Below are 25,495 nucleotides of genomic sequence, written 5' to 3'. Positions count from 1 at the left end.
TTGAGAAAATTTAAACTTTAAATAAATAAATGAAATTTGTACCTTAAAATTCATAGTAAAAAGTGCTAAATTAAACCGTAAAGTTAGTTTTCATTAGAAAAATTTAAGATATTAAACATTGAGAAACATCACTAGTTCATTATAAATGTCTATACAAACATTGCTCGGCAATTTTATTTATTTATTAAAGACACGTGGAGGTGAATTGTTTTTGTAGCCTTGAAACTGCGACTGTCGAGGTAGCTGGTGCCTAACCGATAATACGATAATAGGCTATCTAAACTAAAAAATCAAACAGCTACTTTCTTGAATATATGTTGTTCAAACTAATATCACCGATTACTAGGGTAATCCAAACGTAGTTTTGTTATTAAATAAATGATTGTAAACGACAATAACTACGGCTTTAATCACGTTGTTAACTAATCGATTCGTGATAAGTCCTTGTAATCGGAAAGATCCGATCGCTAAGTACAAGATAACCTCTACATCAGTAATCAATTCAGAAATGTGTATACATTCAGTGATATAGTAATTGGTTTAAGGACGTATAGTATAGCTAGTAGCGATAGATACCGTTATTTTTTGACTATTTTTTCTGCGAAACGCTCTTGTATTCCGCTTTGAAGATTGGTATAGCTATTATAGAATTAGGATTTCGATCTCACGTCTCAAGGTGGGTGACGACATGCGCGCCGTGATGTCCTTGCGCTCCGGTAACTTACTAAATAAAAATAAAAATCAAGCAATGGAACGATATAGAAAAACTTCTATAGTTTTTACCGGTGGCAGGACCTCTTGTATATCCGCACGGGTAGGTACCACCACCCTGCCTATTTCAGCCGTGAAGCAGTAATGCGTTTCGGTTTGAATGGTGGGACAGCCGTTATAACTATAGGTACTGAGACCTTAGAACTCATATCTCAAAGTGGGTGGCTGCATTTACGTTCTAGATGTCTATGGGCTCCGGTAACCACACAAACACCAGGTGGGCTGTAAGCTTGTCCACCCATCTATGCAATAAAAAATAAAAAGGTTAAATTCGTATTACGATCGAATAAAAACGATTAGTGCTGAAGCACCTTAAAAAAATAGGTATGTTTTATATGTTTTATATGTACTCATGTCGGTTTCAAATAGTTTACTGAATAATTGATATTGCAGTTCATGTTGGCGCTAATGAATATCGGACGCCGGTTGGCCAGCGTCGCGGACAAGGAACGAAGGAATGGCCACCTCAGAGCTGAACTAGCGACTCTGAACCTGAATTTGCCGGCCAAAGTTTGGCTACCCCTATATCACAAGCCTCACTACGTGTTGAGGATATCACCGTACGCGGCCACGGTGCTCAATAGCAAAGATAAGGTAAGAATCGCTTACATTCATCTACGAGACAGCTTTGAAAAAAAAATCCGTAGCCTGCTGTGTGGCAGTGGCAACAATGCTCACACCGTGCTTGTGCCACTTGTGTGGCAGTAACCGTCGTAGAACAAGGTAGCTAACGACATTTATAAGACACTAGCGACCCGCCCTCGCTTCGCTTCGGAAACATTAAAACACACATGAAACCAAAAAAATAAAATCAAAATAAATAAAAAAAAGTAGCCTATGTTCATCAGGGACAATGTCGGCTTCTAATGGAAAAAGAATTTTTCAAATCGGTCCAGTAGTTTCGGAGCCTATTCGAAACAAACAAACAAACAAATCTTTCCTCTTTATAATATTAGTATAGATTAGATAGATATAGACAAGCTGGGAACAATAACTTCCGAACCAGGATCTACCTAGCATACGGTCGACGGAGCACCTTCCTTTAGTCGTTGCCTCCAGACCCCAAGAACCAATCCATTTAAATAATTTAGTAACATTTTTTAATAAAAACATGATTATATGTCAAAATTCGATTGACCTAACGCAATGAAATAGGTGAGTAGTCAAGGATTTTTGAAATAATGTAGACTATGAATTCGTCGTGGCCTAAAGAATAAGAAGATGTACTCGTGTTGAGCGATACGACTGTGCCGATGTTCGTATCCCGCAGGCGGGTAGCATTTTGTAGAAAAAAAATAAACCCGCATAGTATGTTCCGTGTTGAAAGGTCTGACATAGTCATTTTACGATTCCAGTTGTGATATCTATTGGTGCCTATCCCTAGCAATAGGCTAGCTACCGAATATTTGGCATCACGTATGTACATAAAATACTCTGCATATGTAGACTTTGACAGCCTCTAGTACCCAATAACTCACTGGGTCCGATTACGATTCCCTGTCGGAATCTCTGTGATATCGGTGATATGTCGTCTCAATCATTTGTTATTCTGGTACACCGGAGATAATTCCAGCTTAATAGAACGTCTGTGGCACACAATAAGCTTCGGTTTTGATTCATTAAAGCAATTCTTTTCAAATGAAATGATATATATTTTTTAAATATTCTAACTTGTTATTCATTCATACCGATGTGAAGTCTGGAAACAATAGAGGCTGTTAATTAGCGCTCGACGTCAATGTTTAATTGCCGCGTTCTTTACGCTGTTGTAATTAGGACGTTCTGAAAACGTCTTTCGAGCGTTAAGAGTTCGATTCAGTGTTTTATTTGAAATATTTAAATTAGTGCTCCAAATCTCTTCTTATTCTCTACCTTATCCCACTAGGTGGGGTCGGCACAGCAAATTTTTCTCTTCCATTCTCTTCCATCAGTCGTCATCTTAACACACACACACCTCTCTCTCTTTCATATCGTCATTCACACACTCCATCCATTCACACACTCCTTGTTCGGTCGACCTCTATCCCCTCTACCTTGCACTACCATTTCCATACATCTCCTAGTCACATGCATCTTCTGTCTACGCATCACAAGTCCATACCACGCTAACCGTCCGCTCATTAATTTGTTGATAACCGGGGCTACTTTCACACTTTCTCTGATATACTCAACATAGTGCTCCAAATAAACTATTAAAATAAATAAATAATATTATTAACAACTCTGTCAAATGCAAAGAAAATCTATTGCTCAGTAATAGTAGTTTTTTCGTAAATGAAAGGATTCTCTAGGTCTTTTTATGTGTATCTTCAACGCGTATGCAAAATATCGTGATGGACGGTCGAGTGGTTAAAGCGCAACAAGCAAAACTCACTTTCGCATTAATTAAATCAAGTACGTATTACGACTGTTGATGTTGGGTTTAGTCCATAGGTATTGATTGACTCAATACCTATGGACCGTTCTTAATATACCTTTGGTAGGCAGCGTCTTGGCTCTGCCCCTGGTACTGCTTTCTCCCCTAGACAATGCCACAAAGGGTAAATGCTACAAAGTTTTGGTTTCGATGTATCTGCCGGTAGGCAGCGGCTTGGCTCTGCCCCTGGCATTGCCGACGTCCATGGGCGACGGTAACAACCACCATCAGGTGGGCCGTATGCTCGTCTGCCTACAAAGGCAATAAAAATTCTGAGTAAATATTTTATCTATATTATATTAGTACGTGAAGCAAAAACTGTATCCCTTGTTACGAAAATTGCGGGGACGGAGGAGTATGAAATTTTCTACACTTATAGAGAATATAGAGAAGAAATGCACAATACTAATATTTTTTTTAAATAATGCATAAAAGATACATTAAATCAATAAAGAAAACATTACACACACTACATACCAAGTATTTGACGCACACACATATTATTATCGGTCTATGACACGCATGCATACTATTTATCGTCAAACTTTTGTTCTTGACGTCTGTGGTCAAATTCAGAATAGATTAAATACTGTTTGTCTTTATTAAAAAAAATTATAGTGTAGCCTTAGCGAAATTTGTGATTATTCTTCTTCTCAGTCGTATGCACTCTTGGCAGAGTGGTCGTGGTCATCACTTGGGTTGGTGGTGCGCTTCACCAGACGTCGCCATTCCTCGCGTACCGCGGCCCTTCTTGTGCACTCGTTAACGGGACCGTTTAGAGCTGCCTTTATTTGGTCGGTCCATCGTAACGGTGATCTGCCGCGCGGTCTTGTACCCTCTATCATGCCCTGCACCACAAGGCGCTCAACTGGGTCGTCACCCCGCCGCGACACATGCCCGAAGAAAGTGAGAATGCGACCCTGAACGATGGAGGATAGTCGCTGCTTGATGCCGAGTTCCTGTAAAATTGACTGATTCGTTCTGAACTCTGTCCACGATATTTGCAGCATTCTTCTCCAGCACCACATTTCGAGAGCATCTATCCTCTTTTTCTCACTTTCTCTCAATGTCCAGGTCTCAGCAGCATAAAGAAAAATGGGGAAGACCAGCGCTCTTACAAGTCTGATTTTAGTGGCTTTAGTGATATTTCGATTCCCCCATATTTTCTTCAGCCTGTCCATGGCTGACCTCGAAACAGCCATACGCCGCTTGATTTCATCAACGCACCCGCCAGTGTTCGATATCAGTGCACCTAAGTAAATGTATGACTGTACGACATCGCAGTTCGCAATTTTTGTAACCTCTGGCGAGTTATTATTAGCACGGTCGACAATCATGACACTTGTTTTGTTGCGGTTAATTTTAAGTCCGAAATCAAGACTGACGCGTTCCACTCTACCGAGTAGCTCTTCCATCTGGCTAACACCTGACGCGACTAAAGTGATGTCGTCTGCATAACGAAGATTTGAAATCTTCCGACCTCCGATAGTTATTCCATCTGACCAGTTTTCGAGGGCGATTCTCATTATAAGCTCCGTATATATATTGAACAGGAGCGGTGATATAATACACCCTTAGCGAACTCCTGCGCTAGGGTGGAAGTGACGCGATAGAATGTCATCTATTCTAACTGAAGCTGTTCCTTCCTCATAGAGTCGCCTCAGCAGATGGACCAAGTGTTTGGGGGTACCCATGGCCAAAATAGTTTCCCAAAGTTTTGGCCATTTGACAGAATCAAACGCCTTAGAGAAATCCACAAAGCATAAGTACGTAGGCTTGTTGAATTCCCGGGATTTTTCGATGATCTGTCGAACGGTTAATATTTGTTCTCGTGTACCTTTACCCTTCACAAAGCCGGCCTGTTCAGGAGCAATTTCTTTAGAGAGGTACGATTTAAGGCGCTCGTTAACGATACGCAGCAATATCTTGCATGCGTGTGGAATCAACGCTATGAGACGGTAATTACTGCAGCTTTTTGTCGAGCCTTTTTTATGCAGTGGCACGAAAACAGTATGAACCCAGTCTTGGGGCCAAGTTCCAGACTGCCATATTTTATTACACAGGGTATGGAAAATTTCAACGCCATACTCCCCAGATGCCTCAATCGTTTCAATTGGAATGGCGTCCTTCCCTGTGGCTTTCCCTTTCTTAAGATGTTTTATTGCAGCCCTAACCTCATCCTTAAGAATGCTCGGCTCTATCTCTTCATCTTGAGGTGCTGTTGGATCGAAACAGTGCGAGTTAGGATCTTGAAACAGAGATTGGCAGTACTGTTTCCACGTTTCGGAAATATCCTCAAGGTCTGTTACTGTTTCACCTTGCGAATTCTCAATAGCCCATGTTTATGAAGATAGAGTTTTAGTTAAGGATTTAATTTTCTGATGAAGATCTCGTGTTTCATGCTTATTAGCGTGTTTTTCTAGTTCAATACAGAGGTTTTGGAGATACTGATTTCGGTCCCGTCTGCATGCTTCTTGTATCCGAGCTGATTTAGCATTTAAGGTCTTCAGATCAGCTCCCGATGTCTTCAATCGTCGTCGTTCCTCTACAAGAGCAAAGGTATCGACACTCATCCAGTGTTGACGCTTATGAGTCTCATTCGGTATCTTTGAAGCAGAAACTGCAGTCTGGAAGAGTTCTCTTGCTCGGCTCCACAACTGATTTGGAGTGGCAGATTCTGGATTTATGTCAGTCCAGCGACTCCAATTTTGCTCTAGTGTATTCACAAACTTGGGTAAGTCTGTAGGCTGGATTCTTCGCTGCTTGTCGAAATCCATGAAATTAATTATAGTCGAATTTCGACTACTGCGGGATCTCTAGTTGGAATAAATGTTCTAAAAATCTTTATGTCGGATAGATTCAGAAAACAAATATGCTTGATGGTTGTACCAATAGTTGTGGGTCCACGACACTCCATATCACCGTGATGATAAAATCGATTTTATAGTTTTGAATTCATTAAGCTTTCAAGCGGCTTCTCACGTCCTTAAACTAATTTACGTCTTCTACATAATGTCATGGTTTTTATGTTAGGCTACCTTTGATTAATGGTTCCGATAAAAATCAAGAAACAATTGTTCTAGAAAGATACCAGTATTTATATTATTATGGCCATTTCATTTTGAATTTGCAAGGTCATTATTTTTTAACAATAAAAAATGTACGTATGTAAAGCACTTTTTATTAAGAGCACTCGAATTTAAAAATAAATAAATAAAACTGTTTAAGTGATATCGTGACAATTTTTATTTTATTTTAAAGGGTATTCGATGACATTATGTATATGGAATATAATTTTAGCCAAATAACTGAATGTCAGCTGTAGGTGGTGGACCATTTCTGTATAACATCTTTATTTTTTATTTATTGCATAGATGGGTAGACGAGTTCACAGCCCACCCGGTGTTGAGGGATTACCAGAGCCCATAGACATCTATAACGTAATTGCCGTCACCCGCCTCGAGATATGAGTTCTAAGGCCTCAGTATAGTTACAACGGTTTCCCCACAATTCAAACCGAAACGCATTACTGCTTCACGGTTGAAATAGGCAAGGTGGTGGTGCCTATCCGTGCGAACTCACAAGAGGTCCTACCACTAGTAATTACGTTATTAATTAATGTTATTCCTTGACCGTGGAAGTCAATCGTGAACATTTGCTAAGTACGTATTTCATTCGAAATTTTCGAATATCGTTGCATCGCTAGATACGAATGCACCAGACGTCTTATCCTTTAGGCCACGACAATTTAAACTTACTTGTAACGGTACTGACTTGTTGTTGTATTTTTTTTTGGTGTGCAACTGAAATAAATTGCCTTTTTTTAAATAGTAGGATAATAAAGTTACGAACTCACACTAAAAATGAGTTTAGATAAAATAGAAAAAAATATTAAGGAAATTTTTATTTATTAAACTTCGCATTTCATTTGTCTGACTCCTATTATAAACGTTTACTTAGTAAAGATTTCAGTGAACATAATTGGTTTACCATATTTTGGAGTAGATGTGTAGGCGAATTTAAAGATGAGACTTGAGTGAAGTCTCTAACAATGTTCAGCATATGACGCGAGCATCTTAAACTTTGGACCGGACAACGTGATTCACGCGTTGATTCAAAACAAAACTGCGACAATTTCATTATGTCAATAACCAATTAATTGTCAACTCTGGGATTTTGCGTAATTAGATTACGTTATGCGTATACAAATTAGGTAATTTCTGTAATATTTATCGATGAATAGAATATATAAATTTGAATTTAATAGGTTATAATAGAATAAATGCAAGAATTATGTTTATCAAAATTTCATTGCTGGGTAAACCGTTTCTCCGAATGGTGTTCCGAGCTCACATTAATACAGTAGTATTAAAACTATTCGTGAATCGGAGTGTTCATGATAGAAAATAATAGAAAATTTAACTGCTTGAAATGTGTCACTAATGTCTTCGGAAGACAATTAAAATAATAGTATAGTAAGTAATACGTGGAGCTGCTCCCTTCGCTTTGTATCGCGGGTCCACAATATATGTATATATGAACCTAAGAAAATTACAGTTTATGTTCAATTTGGTAAATGTATCTTGTTTTCTGTTTACACTAAGCCAAGGATGAGCAACACGCGACCCGGCATGTATTTCTAAAATTGAATTTATTTTATCGACTTTCTTCCATCAATTTGTTTTTCTGTTCCTTTCTTGTTTGTTTTTATCTTGTACTAGCTGACCCGGCAGACTTCGTAGTGCCTCAATCGATAAATAAAAGACACATCAAAGGAAAAACAAAATTGTTTGTTTTTATATAATTCCGAGCTTTTTTTATATTTTCTCACCTTTTAAACCTTCCCTGGACTTCCACAAATAATTCAAGACCAAAATTAGCCAAATCGGTCCAGCCGTTCTCGAGTTTTAGCGAGACTAACGAACAGCAATTCATTTTTATATATAAAGATAAAGTTTTGTAAATGATTAATTAGAGTTCATCTATGTTTAAATGGGGTCATTGATTAAAAAAGTTGCTCACCCCTGCACTAGGTCAATCATGGCTTGTTCCCTTTTAGATTCTGGTTACGGAGATTTCATGAAATTATATTTAGTACGTTTCATGTTTTTGTCAAAGGTTTCGGCGTTGATTGTTATCAATCGCGGTAAAATGTGGAATATTATTAGTAGCTAACTGTCTAGATGAGCTCACCTGACAAAAGTGGTTGCCGATTGCAGTAGAGACAATATTGGAATGTCCGTTATTCCATTATTCAAATAGAAACGCATGTAGCAGAGACGGGCCCGCTTCTTATCAAGGATTGCAGTGTCATTATATACATTAACACTCGGTAGAATTATCCGCTTCAGATCATTGCTTCTCAAACTTTTTTCGCCGCGGCACCCTTATCGGCTATTGACTATAGCCTTTAACGCGTAGCCTTAAAAGGGTTTGAAGAAATGAAGGAAAGTAGGGCAAATATAACACTCATTCTCAATTGCCTTTATTGGGGTGAAAGAAACTGTTTAGATATTTTTTTCTATATATTTCTTTTATGTTTAATAGGAAGTTTAGTTAATTTTACCCTGAAATCATTAAACAAATATCTCTTCATGGTTTCTGTGACAATATCAAATAAATCTTTTCTTGAGTACCCTTGGTGTTCACGCGCGGTACAAAGTTTGGGAACCAATGCGCTAGATAATTAGCTAGCCACACAAAATAGTTTCATGATCTCATCATATCAATGTTCTCGGGAATGTTCGGAATGTAAGTCATTTATTAAGTTAATTAACCGAGGCTGACCTTCCATGGGTTTGTCTATACGATGTGTGCGTGATGTGTGCACGTGTAACGTACCACGAAGTACCATTAAGCGAATTTCTAACATAATACCTTGTAATTAAAACTAGTTTTCATTGACGGACTGACCGCCGTGCACACGAAAAACTATAAAGTATTTGAAGCGTTGGAAAAAATTTAATGACAATAATAAATACGAGATTAAACCGTAAAAATTGTTTAAATTTAGTCTATTACTCGAGAAACTCGATTTTTAAATGTCCGGTTTTTTATTCGATTCGATGTTCTACTAATTGATATTTTGTATTCCGAATAAACTTTATAGTGACGTATCAAAGTTGTTGTCAACAGTTTAGATCACGTACACACTGTTGATGTTTCGCTCATCAGAACTCACAGGCATGAGCAGGTGCTCTACAATCCTAAAAAAATATGTAAATTGGCAAAAATCTTATTTTGCAAATTGAATAATGGAATAATCTTATCAAATTAGTGTATTGTCATCGGTCCTCGATAAATCTACAGTTTGAATGAAATCTGGTCGTTTACAGTGGGTCACAAACATAAAAACATACATACAAGTGAAGCTAATATAAAGCGTGTAAAAAAGGTGAAATGCAATATTGAATCGCGGCAGATCTAGTAATGACAGTAGTATCCACCAGTGCGAGGTCGCTATTCGCACTAGATAATGATCGAGATAGAATTGACTGCGTTAGGAATTTCATAATTAAGTAGCAAATCAAATGAATTCTAACACAGATAGATGACATCATCTGTTTTATTCTGTTCTTGTTTTTTTTTTTAATTTTTAATATATCTTATGTCAGTCAGTCTTCGTATATATAATTCTAATGCACGTGTATATGTCACTGAACTCCTCCTAAACGGCTCGACTGATTTGAATGATTTTTTTTGTATGCGTTTGCGTGGCGCTCTGGATGGTTTAGATTCACAAATCAGTCCGGCAGATGGCGCTGCAGTCGGTATCTAGGTTATCTATACTGCAGCTAAACGGCTGAATCGATTTGAATGAATTTTTGTGTATGCATTCACAGGACAACGTCTGTCGGTTCCGATAGAGTAATTTTAATAAATGTTTTATGTAGATATACTATTGCTGTTAATATTATCATAAGTCCATCATCCAAGCCTCGTTATTTTTGTTATCTTTTTTATTTATTTTTTGTACTTAATTTGTGTTTGGAATAAATGTTTATTATTTATTATTTATATTTATGTATAAGTTTTCGAGAGACGCACCAGATGGAACTGTGAAAGTTGATTCATCGTTTGTTCTGTGTGCATATTTTGTATTCATAATGCACAGCCTGTCAGTGCAGTATCTCGTCGACAACATTAATAATGTTTTAAATTAATCATCAGTAATCTGTTAAGTCGTAGGGCAGTAAAAAATGCATTAACAATCAGTTTTAAAAAGTTTATGTGGCTCATTTAATTGTAGCTGTACCTTTATCGATAGATCTGGCTTGAAAACAAGTCTCTTAAAGTGTAAGTGAGACTTAGATGATCGGAAGCTGACTGTTTTAGTTACTTTAAAGTATATAAATTACGACAGCGATATTATAATATCAATAAATCGCAATGGGTTAACAACTGTGGTAGGTACTTCGAACTAAAGCTACGACTAAATCCGTATTCCTTTTTTTTTCTTTCTAAAACGACATGAATTTAATTGTGATTGAATCAGAGATATTTTGAATTAGTTAGTTATTTTAGTTAATACTAGCGACCCGCCGTCGCTTCGCTTCGGAAACTGTAATTTATTATTGATTTCTCCACTATTTAATGGATGTTATTATACATATAAACCTTCCTCTTCAATCACTCTATCTATTAAAAAAAACCGCATCAAAATCTGTTGCGTAATTTTAAAGATTTAAGCATACATAGGGATATAGGGACAGAGAAAGCGACTTTGTTTTACAGTGAGGTAGTGATGTGAAACTTTCGGTTAACCCGAATGAAAATTTAACTCTACAGAACTAAATACACTATAGACATCCCTGTGTCACTCAAACGAACCGTTAACTCAAAATCCGCTTTATGCTCATTAACACTGCTATAAAAAAACAGGGAAGTAAAAATTATAATAATAGAATATTGTCTATTCTAGATTCAGCCTTAGAGAGGTTCAAATACATATTATAAAACTATTTGCTTGAATAACACGATCTAGTATAATAGCTTAATTGATTCATTGTACTCGTATTAAATAATCGAATTATCTAAGATGTCTCCAAACCGGTAACATTCTAGCGATAGCTTAATATTATTAAGTATTTTATCTTTACTATCATTATGACGTTATTCAATGGCTTTACGGAGAAATAAATAAGAAATGTTTGTTTTTAATTTTGTTAGAGTTGCTTATTGTGAGTTGTTTATGTTGCCAAGGAGATATGGGAATTTCGACCAAGGCTCTAGCCGCGTTGGATTTTGATTAAATAATGCTATGAATGTATGTATGCGGAATTTGAGCTGTTAAGAAAGTTAAGAAATTTGGATTCACTAATTTGTTATGTAACTAAATTTCGCTGATTTGAAATAATTTTAAAGTCTAATCAAAACTGTTTACGCACAAAAACTTTACTCTAGTCACCTTGTTCGATGCTCAAATAAACGCAAAAATAGACATGTAAAAAATCGAAGATTAGTGGTCGAGGCAATGACGTCTCTTCGTAAATGACTGGTAGTAGGACCTCTTGTAAGTCCGCACGGGTAGGTACCACCACCCCGCCTATTTCTGCCGTGAAGCAGTAATGCGTTTCGGTTTGAAGGGTGGGGTAGCCGTTGTAACTATACTGAGACCTTAGAACTTATATTTCAAGGTGGGTGGCGCATTTACATTGCAGATGTCTATGGGCTTCAGTAACCACTTAACACCAGGTGGGCTGTGAGCTCGTCCAACTATCTAAGCAAAAAACAAAAAGAAATTATAACAATTCTTATAAATGTATTTAATATACAGACAAAGTTCTGTTTAATCATAGAATAAATATTTATATATATTAACGTTGTGTCGTCCATGAGCTCCGCCAACCATTTAACACCAGGTGGGCCGTGAGTTTGGTCACACGTCTGTATTGTAAAAGATGAATGATAAACTAATTATCTGTTTTTTTTTTTTTATTTTTTTTTTTTTTATTTTTTTTTTATTGCCCTTGTAGGCAGACGAGCGTACGGCCCACCTGATGGTGAGTGGTTACCGTCGCCCATGGACTTCAGCAATGCCAGGGGCAGAGCCTACCGTTTAATACTCTCCACAAGCCTCGTTTGAAGAAGTACATGTCATAGCGCTCGGGAAACACCGTGGAGGGGAGCTCATTCCATAGCCGGATGGTACGTGGCAAAAAAGACCTCTGGAAACGCACTGTGGATGACCGCAGTGGCTCCAGGTAGTATGGATGAACTCTACTCCGGTGGCGGGCGGTGCGATGGTAAAAACGAGATGCCGGTATCATCTCGAACAATTCCTCAGAGCACTCCCCATGGAACATACGGTACAAAATACAGAGGGAACCGAAGTCCCTCCGCAGACCCAGAGGCTTGTATTATTTGAATACATTACATTGATACATTTGTCTCACAGGCTCCGTACATAATGTACGTGGAGGTACTAGAGACTGACGGGCACGAGCCTCTTCCTCCTCGCCAGCTGCCTCCAGCGCCACCAGCTCCCCACTCTCCCCCCATCAGACATACGAAGAGTGAGGAGAACCTCGTGCCTGAGTGGCCTGCGCTCTCCCTGTATTCGGCACTGGACGACGTGGACACCGGAGACTGCTGGAGTCATGACGACGATGAACTCAGCTCTCATTACGACCACAGAGCGCCCGCGCCCGACAGCGTGTCGCAGGTACGTACTTTAAGAACACGAGAACAAAACCTCCGATCCTAATCTGGCTTTTTTATATTGCTTATGAGGTGTGGTAAGTCCGCACGGATCCGGCTAAGAATAGTTCCGCCCCCTTATCTTCCCAGGGGTGTTGTAAAAGGCGACAGGGGGATTTAAATGCAAATATCCAGCGCCTTACCCGACTGGTAGCGGCCAATCTACCAAAAAAAGCATTTCCAAGGAGGGTTGACGTCAGGCAGGCGATTGACAGCGATAAATACGAGTGGACGAGCTCACGGCTCACCCGTTGTTAAGTGGTTACCTGAGCCCATGGACATCTATAACGTAAATATCGGCACCCATCTCGAGACCTGAGTTCTAAGAACTCAGTTTTTACGGTAGTGACTTAAACACACATCGCCTGCCGAGTGAAAGTGTATTAATTCAAAAGTTTTGACGAGTCATTCACTAAATCGCCAAGAAAAGTGTAAGCGAATCAGACTTTTTAGTTTAGTAACATCATTATAATAATGTAATTTCTTTTATGTTTTTTCATATAGTTTCATTCGTATTAAATCAACACATTCATAAAATTTTAATATGCACATAGATATTTTTAAACAGATCCGCTTTCATTACCATAAATCGTTATGTAATTGTGGAGGAATTAAATCATTAGAAATTGTATTTATATAATAATGAGTAGATTTAGCTTTAAACGAATGAAATTAAAATGAAAGATGAAAACGCTTCTGTGTTATACACTAGTGCATAACGCTTAAGGCATCTATTAGATCACTAACAATACCATTACGTACAATGGCAAATTAATTTTACGAGAACACACAATTAAATCGATTCGTAACTACGAATCAATCATAATTAATTTACCAAACTACTCAATAACTTTGAACGTACATGCATTATTCTGGAAATTGATTTTTTTTTGTTTGAGTTAGATGAAGGGTGCTCATAGTTAATCGACTTTTAGTGGTACATTGCTATTGATAAAACAGTAATAAAAAACTTGTGAAAGACAGCCCTATAAAATAGTGCTTTAGATTATTCAAACAGATGGTTATAGTCAATATGGTCGCTAAAGACAAAACACGAAAGAAAGAGCCTGCGCACAGTTTTATTGCGCGAAAAAGTCGTTATGAGATTGTCATTCTTAATGACGCCAGGGAGGTCGGCTCTGAAGATCAACTCGTATCTTCTTTGATTACTCGTTGAGTTCAAGCCGCTTCAACAGCTAGTGGTCTGTCAGCTAGTTCACCCCTATCGATAACAAACAAAACGTGAAGTAAAACGTTCATCAAGTATTTCATCTCATTTTCTCGCAGGCTAAATGCCATAAAGGTATATGTTTGTCTCTCTTTAATATCGTCCTTTCGTTTTATCCCGTTTCAAACTATAAAAGGGTGCCAAGAAAGTTTTAACTTTAAATAATTTATGAAGGGTAGATGCAAGGAGCACCAACTTGTATAGGGGACATGTTGAAAAAGTGTCTACCTGTAAAAAGCAAGCTATTGTTGTAAGAGTCACCGAAATAGTGCTAGTGTAGGAAGTGGAAATGGTATGAATATAGCAGTTTTAAACAGATCTAAGTGTGGTAGTTTATGGCACTGTTTTTAAAAGCATTCCACTTACTATACCGCCTATTACCGCTTAATTGGCTCCCTTTCAGAGGACACTATTTAATATATACAAATGGTGCTCCTTATTTCTACCCTTCATATAAATAATAGCCGGTCACCGTCTTCGCCGAACCCGTCGCTAGCGACGAAGGGCTCGGCGAGTAAATCAACCCACAGATACAGCCCACTGAGTTTCTCACCGAATCTTCTCAGTGGGTCGTGTTTCCGATCTTGTGGTAGATTCTGCGATTCTCTTGCTTGGGCCATTGTTAGCAACACCTTCGTATTGAGCCTTGAAAGCTCACCCACACGCTAAGGTAACGCTGATATAGCCTCTCAAGGCTATCAGCATAGGTAGGAGAAAAAAAATATTTGACGTAGGGTTTCTTTTTTGTAGGGCCCTGAAAATAACCTTGGGTCCGCGGTCCCGCAGTCGTGGATCAGTCCCACATGCTCCGCGCGCACTCTAGGCGCGGGGACCTCGTAGTAGGTTCGGCCCATGGACCGAAAGAAAAAAAGGTTTCTTGTTTGCGCAGGTCTCGGCGGTTTCGGTTCTGTCCACGTCATCGTGCGGCAGCCGCGAGTCTGTGGCCGTGGTCGCCGGCGAGGTGCGCAGGAGGCTGGTCGACGCCACAGAAGCAGAAACCTTCAGACACGACCCCGCCGATCCGTCCGCTACCGCACTTAAGGTGCAGTACATTCCCTACTAATTGATTCTTTTCTGTTGTTTAGACGACTGGATTAGCTCCCGATTGATATATTTTTGTTTTTTTTACTGCATAGATGGGTGGACGAGCTCACAGCCCACCTGGTGGTAAAGGGTTATCAGAGGATTATGGACATCTACAACGTAAATGCCGCCACCCACCTTGAGATATGAGTTCTAAGGTCTCAGTATAGTTACAAAGGGTACAGTAAAAGGGTGGGCCTTCAAACCGAAACGCATTACTGCTTCACGGCAGAAATAGGCAGGGTGGTGGTACCTACCCGTGTTGACTCACAAGACATTCTTAAAGGTGTTAATTGGTTACCGGAGCTCATAGATATCGACAGCATAAATTTCGCTACCCACATTGAGACGAGACTTCTAAATCTCAGTTGCACAGTATATAGTCATAAAGATAAGGTTTGTACGTGATTTAAGTAAAAATAATATTGTGTTTTGCTCATTCGAGGTTTTCTGTTCGTCCGTAATACATAATAACAATGTAGTGTTATTTTCCACTTCATTCCAGAAACAAGGAAAATAACTTTTGTAATAATACATTTGAATACAGACTGCATAATCGATTACAAATTCGATATATAATATGTATTATGTGACCACGTGTTTTTGTGTTCCGAATGTGCAATTCGAACCGATTCTTTGTTTCCGATGACAAAGATTTAATGAGTAAAATCTTCAGTAATCTTTATAAAAAATCACGAAGAACGTAACGTTAAAATTTCACAGCGATCATTGAGCGTAACGAAAATGACATAATGATGTGTGAGCTCGTGGTACAAAATACGAAATTTTACTGTTTAATTAGAACTAGAGGTCTCGCAGTAGTCGAAATTCGACTATAATTAATTGGAATTGTAAGCTCGTACACTATTATGATTCTATTTTCAAAAACTATTATACTTCTATAATCACAAATTTCGCCAAGACTACACTATAGAAAAATATTAATAAAGACAAACAATAGGTATTTAATCTATTCTCAATTTGACCACAGACGTCAAAAACAAGAGTATGATAATAAATAAATAGTATGCATGCGCGTGTGCGTCAAATACATGGTAGTGTGTGTAATGTTTTTTTTATTGATTTCATGTATTTTTAGGCATAATTTAAAAAAATATTAACATTCTGCACTCCTTCTCTATATTCTCTATAAGTGTGGGAAATTTCATACTCCTCCGTCCGCGCAATTTTCGTAAAAAGGGATACAAAATGTTTCCATTCGTCGCAAGCGATGGGTTCGACGAGTAAACACACAGACGCAGCCCACTGAGTTTCTCGCCGGATCTTCTCAGTGTGTCGCGTTCCCGATCCGGTGGTAGATTCTCCGAAGTACGGCTCTTGCTAGGGTTCGTGTCAGCAACGTCGTCAAGTTTGAGCCCCGTGAGCTCATCTGCTAGTTAAGGTTATGCTGAAATAGCCTCTCAAAGCTATCAGCTCAGGTAGAAAAAAAAACCATAATGCTTAAATTTATAATTTATTAATAATTATGATCGAATTTCGACCGTTGGGCGACCTCTAGTTCCCAGGAATTGTTTGATTTGTACACGTCAGATATTTTGTAAAAAAAAAAGTGGAGTCTTAATACAGTATGGTTGATCTTCAGGAATCGTGGGAGAGCAAGCTGTGCCGCATCCGCGCCATGTCCCCGTACGGCGCGCTGTCGGGCTGGCGGCTGCTGGGCTGCATCGTGAAGGTGGGCGACGACCTGCGCCAGGAGCTGCTGGCCGCGCAGCTGCTGCGCCGCCTCACCGCCATCTGGCGCCACGAGCGCGTGCCGCTGGCGCTGCGCCCCTACGAGATCCTGTGTTTGGGCCGCGACACCGGACTCATACAACCGGTCCGTATTGCTCATGTTACTTCTTTTTTTTTTTAAGTGAAACTTCTTTAGAATCGTTGTGATTATAAACTCGATGAAACGAAATGAAAAGAAACGAAAAAATTAGTGTGCCGCGATTGGCTTGCCGAAGCGGCTCCGAGCGGCGCCGACAAATCACGAAGCGCTCCACAGGGTCTCGCGTCCCCAACTAGTTCAGTGTGTTTTTGACGTCCGTGCGCGCTGTCGTGACTCTCGGAGCGTCCTGAGATACTTTTATTTCTATTTAGTTTGTTATCAACATATGTCCGCTGCACGTAAATTCAACAGTTCCTGAATCGCGGTGACGAGATGTTAAACAGTTGATAGACGTTCTTGTATTTCTCTTGCTTAATCATACTTACCTGGTGTAGGGATACCGTGATCATGCAGGCGGTTCCCTCAGGGTGAGGCTGCTCCGTTGCACTGCGGAGTGGTTGACCCTTGCGATTATTCTTTTTTTTTAATAAGTTCCACTTCTACCGTGTGTGAATTGCACACACATTTTTTATTTTTATTGCTTAAATGGGTCGACGAGCTCACAACCTGGTGTTAAGTGGTTACTGGAACCCATAGACATCTACAACGTAAATGCGCCACACACCTTGAGATAGAAGTTCTAAGGTCTCAGTATAGTTACAACGGCTACCCCACCATTCAAACCGAAACGCATTACTGCTTCACGGCAGAAATAGGCAGAGAGGTGGTACCTACCCGTGCGGACTCACAAGAGGTCCTACCACCAGTAAGTCTATGTATGGAACGCAATCCTCTGGCCGGATCTTCTGCGAAGCACTGCTCTTGCTAGGGCTAGTGTTAGTAACGTCCTCTGGTTAGAGCCCCGTGAGCTCACCTACCTCTCCGACTGTAGCTGGAATAGCAATCTAGGCTATCAGCATTAATAGGAAAAGAAAAAAAAACGCAATTGTCACCTACACTACAACACGTCCGTTAACTCGAAAACTTAAATTGCAAAAATATTAAAACACCAATAATACTTTATTAAGTTTATTACTTTGATATGATATCCTCATTAGGATCACCAGCATAAGACAATTATATGATATATAACGGCCGTCTGGTGTAGTGGTAAGTGACATGGTCACTACACAAGGGGGTCGCGGGTTCGAATCCCGCCAAGGGAAGATATTTGTATGATAAATATAAATGTCTTTTCCAGGGTTATGGATATCTATTAAATATATGTATGTGTATAATAAAAATCTTACATTTATATCCGTTATCTGGTACCTGTAACACAAGTTCTTTACGAACTTATCACGGGACCAATTAACGTGGCGTGATTGTTTAAAAAAATAAATAAAATAAAAAATAAATATATATACCGCATATGTGTTTGTATATGTATGTAATATTATTATTAGTCTTCTGTTTTGTTACTATTGGCGTACTTAACATACCACGAGAGGGCGTATGCTCGCCTGATATTAAAGGCAATAAAAATGTAATTCAACTCATACTGCCTTTGATAAATAGTTGAGAAATCACCGCGGATAAATAGTTATGAAACCGTATAAGTATTTCAAATAAGTTTTTATAACAGAACAGACCATTAATTTGTCCTAGACCTCAAGTCTCAAGCTTAGTGACGTTTACGTTGTTGATGTCTATGGGCTTCCGTAGTCACTTAACGTAAGTTTGGCCGTAAGCTCGACCAGACATCTAAGCAAAGAAAAACAAAAAACAAACTTCATTTTAATATGTCGCTGCAAACATATTAACAAGTAATAGCCCTTTGATCTCTTCGAATGTTTTCATATCGCAGACATCCGTTCCGAGCCACGTGACTAATGATACTGTATTGTTGTGACGTCGAACTTTATCTCGTGTCTAATGCGAACGGTACGCGTCACGCTGAGGCTTCGCGAAACGTGACGCGAACGACACGAGATTGAATGTGAACATGGATAATTACGGACGCGGGGATTCCCACTGTTACGCGCTGGGGTTCGGGATTTACTAGTGGTAGGACCTCTTGTATATCTGTATATCTCAAGATGGGTGGCGCATTTACGTTGTAGATGTCTATGGGCTTCAGTAACCACTTACCAACAGGTTGGCTGTGAGCTCGTTCACCCATCAAAGCAATCTGGGTCTGCGGAGGGACTTCGGTTCCCTCTGTATTTTGTACCGTATGTTCCATGGGGAGTGCTCTGAGGAATTATTCGAGATGATACCGGCATCTCGTTTTTACTACCGCACCGCCCGCCACCGGAGTAGAGTTCATCCATACTACCTGGAGCCACTGCGGTCATCCACAGTGCGCTTCCAGAAATCTTTTTTGCCACGCACCATCCGGCTATGGAATGAGCTCCCCTCCACGGTGTTTCCCGAGCGCTATGATATGTCCTTCTTCAAACGAGGCTTATGGAGCGTATTAAGCGGTAGGCAGCGGCTTGGCTCTGCCCCTGGCATTGCTGAAGTCCATGAGCGACGGTAACCACTCACCATCAGGTGGGCCGTATGCTCGTCTGCCTACAAGGGCAATGAATAAAAAAAAAATACCGAAATGCAAGTTAACACTGTATTAGCACTTAGAACACTTAACAAACTTCAAAAACGCTTTAAAATTTTCAATTCGCTTCTTCCGCTTCTCTTCAGGTGATTCTTTCGCTGTTTCGCTTCGAGTAAATCCGATTACTAACTGACTGCGCGCCATCTCTGCAACGCTTTTAAAGCCGATACCACATCCCTAGAATTATCGAGAATATTCCTCACAAGTCGAGTACTCTCGATGTGTATTTCCGCTATCTGACAATAGATGACGTTGTACTTCTCGAGCGTTCTAGATCCTTCGATATTCGTTCGGGTATTCGGTGATAGATGGCGTTACTCTTACCGGCGTTACACCGCCCTGTGCCGCCACGTACAGGGTGCTCTCTTCGGATGCGGCTTAAAGGTCGTGTCGTTGCGAGCTCAGTGGTGACGTCACGTAGGTGGGGACGTGGGTGGATATTATCAGCCAGCCGATTAAATATAAGGGCTATGTTAAATATATTGCTTCATTATCGCGAGTTAGGAACAATAGGTAAATAACCTTATCACGTTCAATGGCATTGAGAGGAGCAATACCCAGCGCATTCGAACCCCCGTGGAACTTAATACGTATGTAAAACCGTGTAGAAGAGTTTGTGTATTACAATAGATTGGGGGGAATCGGGACGCTTTCCAATCCCAACACAAATTTTCAGCGTTGTTTCTTAGGGTTATACCAATAAAATTGAGATAAAAATGTTTCCGGCGGTTTAAATTTTCATATACGATGCATTATTATACATAGTTCATTGAAAAATACACACAAACACTTAAAAAACTAGATTGACCTGATCCACCTTGGCTTTTGGGGTGAATCGGGTCACGTACGGGGACAATAGAGTTTTTCGATAGGGCTAGCACTGTTTAGTTGTTAGGTAGGTACTTACGTTTAGGTAATTAACTTGTTCAATATTTTTAATCAGTTACAAAACTCTGATGACGAAATTAAACTACTTAATATTCTTAAACACTAAATAAAAGTTCTTTTCAATTCAACAAATTTAAACCTCACAAAAGCATTGTGACAACAAAAAATAAAACAACGTCAAATATCGTTGAAATTTTTGTTAAAGATCCGAGCGGAGCCGGAGCGGGCCGCTAGTAAAGATTTTTTTTTATTGCCAGATGGGTGAATGAGCTCACAGTCCACCTGGTGTTAAGTGGTTACTGGAGCCCATAGACATCTACAACGTAAATGCGCCACCCACCTTGAGATATAAGTTCTAAGGTCTCAAGTATACTTACAACGGCTGCCCCGCCCTTCAAACCGAAACGTATTACTGCTTCACGGCAGAAATAGGCAGGGTGTTGGTACCTACCAGCGTGGAATCACAAGAGGTCCTACGACCAGTGAATATAATGAAGATGTTTATTGGCAGGTGCTGAACTCTGTGTCGCTGCACCAGATCAAGAAGCAGTCGGGGAAGTCCCTGCGCGCGTGGCTACAGCTAGAGCACGGCGCGCCCACCTCTGAAGGCTTCCTGCGCGCGCAAAGGAACTTCGTGGAATCCGTCGCCGCCTACGCGCTCGCCAGCTATCTGCTGCAACTCAAGGACCGGTAAGCACCTCGAGCACTATAGACCGCTGTGCTTAGTGCCGAGTTTTTAACGTTCTCGATAGCGTAAAAGTTAACTCAAATTTGTATGCAGTTTGAGCAGCGCCTCTAGCGTCAAATTCATTCCCGATCTTGCGGACCGAATGGTAAACGGTGCGTTTTAGGTACCTCAAGCACCTGCCATCGTTCTCGTCGAACCCGTCGCTTGCGAACTTGACGAAGGGCTTGACGAGTAAATTAACTCACAGACACAGCCTACTGAGTTTCATGAGTGTCATGTTTAAAAAAAAGATATGTGGTGTCTTGGGACACCGGATAGGAACGAAGTTCCTTATTATAAAAATATTAATTTTAAATTCTATTCGAGGTAGAAAGAAAATAATTATTCGGGTATACATTTTTTATTATGATTTTCTTATTGATAAAAAGTGAAGTCGTACACTGTGTACATTACTAATAAAATCTTACGTTACGGACGTTTTTTCCCGGTCAGGGTACCCCTCGGCTACGTCCCATAAGGAACTTATGGGACGTAGAAATATTAAAGTGATTTATCATTTTGTTGACAGGCACAACGGAAACATCTTATTGGACAGCGAAGGTCACATAATCCACATCGACTTCGGGTTCATATTCTCTACGTCACCGAAAAATCTTGGATTCGAAAGTTCACCGTTCAAAGTAAACGTTTTTCTGTACATTGCTTTGTTAAAACATTATTATTTAAAACATATTTTAATATGGTATGCACAATTAGATAAGCGTAACCATAACTCCACTTGTGTTTTTCTGAAAACAAAAGAGAATAGTGAAATGTAATAGTAAATTAAAATCATTTTTTATCTTATCATTTTTTTGTTTGAATAGCTCTAAGCGAACAGAAACTAATATTAATTTACTAAGCGAAGACAAGCATACTCGTGGGTTTCAGTAGCTACATATTTTGTGAACCGGTAATGTAACACAAAGTAATTCCAAGGGCGAGCTGATTTTGTGTTTCATTGCGCGCAATGAAAACGATATATTTTTATCTTTTTTTTTACGACAGTACAATCAAAGCTGTTGTGTCAGCAATCACCAACCTCATCAACGACAATCAATAAACAACTCCTGCTCTGTTGTACTGGCGTAAACGTTTGTATTGGTTTGAGACATAAATTAATGCAAGTGAAATGTATGTAAGTGGTCTTGGGTTTTTTTTATTGCCCTTGAAGGCAGACGAGAATACGGTCACCTGATGGTGAATGGTTACCGTCGCCCATGGGCAATGCCAGGGGCAGAGCCAAGCCGCTGCCGTTAAACTTGGGTACAAAGCCAAAGCCTTTTGTATATTATAGCATAGTCTATGGGAGAAAGCAGTTCGTATAAAACGTACATTTTGTTGTTTCCAGTTGACACAGGAGTTCGTTGAGGTAATGGACGGCGAACACTCGGACATGTTTCAATACTTCAAGATATTGATCCTGCGCGGCCTCATCGCGGCGCGCAAGTACTGCGACCAGATCATACACATGGTCGAGCTGATGCGAATGAGTGAGTGTCAGGCTGTCAGCTTCGATGCCTCTTCCAATGAACATTACCCTAAGTCAAAATTTTGAAATTTTCGTTTTTCACGCAAATCGCTTCACTATTTTAAAAGTATTATAATTAATCATTATTGATGGGGTTCGGAGCAAGAGTATATCAGCTAGTTACACAAAAAAAACATAAATATATCTGCAATAATGAAGATTTTATCAACTTTTTTCGTTTAAACGCTCCTCCTGCAAATTTACGAATTTGGCGTTAGCGTGGTGTTCATTGGAGGCATCGCTTTGTCCTATCTCTAGTCTTTATCGCATAGTTGCAATTCAGCGACGTTTTGGCGGGAACGCGAGGAGTGAAGTTCTGTGATTTGTTTTATTTTGTCTATTTAGTGATAAGCTTCAGGTTTAAATGTGTAATAACGGTGGTTTATTAATTGTTTAATATCTGTGTAAGTGCACAAATGTGGGAAAATGAAACAAAGCTGCTGAACGTTACTTTTCGTGAATCTCCAAAAAGTCCACTAAAAAAGTCTTTGACCACCATTTTACTCAGATTATATTTCATTTCATTTCATATCAAGCCATGTTTTATATTAATCAACTTCGTTTCATTTCTTAATATATTTTTCATATAAAAAAGTTTTTATTAAAATTAAAATAAGACTTTACGGCACGGTGTAAGAGACTACGAACATCTGACCTGGTCTGAGCAGCGTATCGTTGAGTTGATCACCGGATCGGAATCGCCCAGACCATTGAGAAGATCCAGCGAGAAACTCAGTGGGCTTGGTGTCAATGGTCACTATTGAACTTTTTTGTAATACTCTTTTATTAGCTTCAGATGTAATATACTATATGTATGTTTGTAACGGAATCTTTGAATATGATTTTGACCCCCTTCAAAACGTCGGATTAACTCGAAATTTGGTATACTTATTAAAGACCGATGACAATAAATTAAAAAAAAAAATTGAAAAAAATGATATTCAACTAAAAAATTAAAAATAAATAATAGTTTAAAACAACTAAAAAATCCAAGTTAAAATCACCTAAAATAACAACATCATCGGCCCGATCGGCAATATTATCTGCGCTATCTAAAAAAAACCTTGAGAGTTTCGGTTTTAACTGGTGGAGGGAGATATACAACGCATATAGCAAGCTTCCTAGTACTTGAGCCAATGTTAATATGCAAAGTGACCCACAAGTCCTCCACATTTGTTTCCCAACTCTTGACACGAGCAGACGGTATGTCCCTAGAAACAGCTAAGAGCACCCCACCGCCGTCTTTTTTAGAATTACCACTGCTTGATCGGTCCCGGCGATAAACAATGTATCTATCATCGATCAGTTCGTGATTAGAAATATTTGAGTTGAGCCAGGTTTCAGTAAATGCAATAATCTTATAATTCAACGTTAGAATATTTTTTGAAACCTCGTTAGTCTTAGTTCTAAGGCCCTGCACATTCTGGTAGTATATGTCAAGCATTGCGATCATCAAATACACCAATTCATTATTAGCAAAATACATTAACAACTTATACTAAAAGCTTAAGACTATCCACATTTTTAATTGCTATAGCTTGATGTTCCACTGTTTTCCGAGCAAAAACTCGCCCATTGCGAACCCATACAAATTTATGACATTTCCCGGGCTTTTATACGAGTTGCAGCATGGAGCGACTTAAGTGCCGGAGTCAAATGTTCTGAAACGTAGACAGGGCTTACAGTTCCTCCAATTCCAAGATGCTGTGTACAAAGCTTCCTCTCGGGATCCTTATGATTAAATTTACTGACCGCGGCCAAGATGCTATCACGTTAACGAGGACTGCGTAGCTTAACAATCACTGGCCGAGGACGTGGATTGTCATTAGTAATTTTAGCAACTCTGACAGCACGTTGGATATCTTCGTTAGTGAGCGGATTTTCAATGACTTTGGATAATTGAATGACGGTAGTGACCAAATTCTCAGATCGACTTTCCGGGATACCATTTATTTCAATATTTGATTCTCTCATATGTAGTTCAACAACGTGCAGCCTAACAGTGAGATCTCTAATGGTTGTTTTAAGCCTCTCGTTATCACATTTTAGTTCAGTGATAGTTGAAGTTTCACTTTCGAATTTAGATTTCATCTCTTCATACTTTGTGCTCATAAATTCAAGAGAGTCTCGGAAACCATCTATTTTGTCGAGCACATTAAGATTAGATTAATAAAATAAGCAAATAACGACATAGCATATATTACAACGAAAAATCGTATAACGAAAAAGCGTATAAAGAAAAAGCGTATAACAATTTTATTCGCAAAACGAAAATGTTCGTTTTTTAAATTTATCCAATTGAAGTCAAATGTTTCATTGGAATTATATTAAAGGTCCATTCGCTGTTAAGTTTCCCTTTATACTTAACGTTAATATTTTTTACGCACGGTCATTCGCCTCAAATGTAGGATTCTCTGTGTTATGGGACCAGAAATTAATAAATATACTTATATATGTTTAAATTTATACATATATGGATAATAAGCATCCAGAAAAAGAGTAAGCAAATCTGTTTATCACATAATGTTTCCCCGATGTGGGAATTGAACCTCTACGCGTACCAGCGAGCTATAAACATAATCTCTATGATATAAATTATATAAAGGTATTAAAATAAACGCTTGGTTCTTACTTAGTCAAAACATAATATAAAGTTAAAGTTGTGATTTACTTTATGCAGGCTTAGTATTGTCGACTCTCTTTAATCTTCACCGTTCCCGTCGAGATTTTGATGATGTATACAGAGTGTCCCAAAACTCAACGA

At 39.1% G+C, this 25,495-nt stretch overlaps 1 protein-coding gene and 1 non-coding gene across 3 annotated transcripts in view; both read left to right on the top strand.

The window, feature by feature from the left end:
* Positions 1–25,495, top strand: part of LOC101741374 (phosphatidylinositol 4-kinase beta) — a 59,625-nt gene that overhangs the window by 27,579 nt on the left and 6,551 nt on the right. For both annotated transcript variants that reach the window (XM_004922881.5, XM_012697292.4), the window contains exons 3-9: positions 1,165–1,365; positions 12,585–12,851; positions 15,004–15,156; positions 16,801–17,034; positions 20,985–21,163; positions 21,730–21,841; positions 22,552–22,693. In XM_004922881.5, the coding sequence (XP_004922938.1) occupies positions 1,165–1,365; positions 12,585–12,851; positions 15,004–15,156; positions 16,801–17,034; positions 20,985–21,163; positions 21,730–21,841; positions 22,552–22,693 (1,288 nt within the window). The remainder of the gene's footprint in view (positions 1–1,164; positions 1,366–12,584; positions 12,852–15,003; positions 15,157–16,800; positions 17,035–20,984; positions 21,164–21,729; positions 21,842–22,551; positions 22,694–25,495) is intronic.
* On the top strand, positions 17,407–17,568 carry LOC119628979 (U1 spliceosomal RNA). Its single transcript, XR_005245071.1, has one exon. It is a non-coding gene; the product is annotated as a U1 spliceosomal RNA (small nuclear RNA).

The sequence above is a fragment of the Bombyx mori genome, chromosome 9, assembly GCF_030269925.1.
Source record: "Bombyx mori chromosome 9, ASM3026992v2".
In the NCBI taxonomy this organism is placed as follows: domain Eukaryota; kingdom Metazoa; phylum Arthropoda; class Insecta; order Lepidoptera; family Bombycidae; genus Bombyx; species Bombyx mori.
Note: the sequence above shows the minus strand (reverse complement) of the source record. Positions and strands in the feature narration are given on the sequence as shown.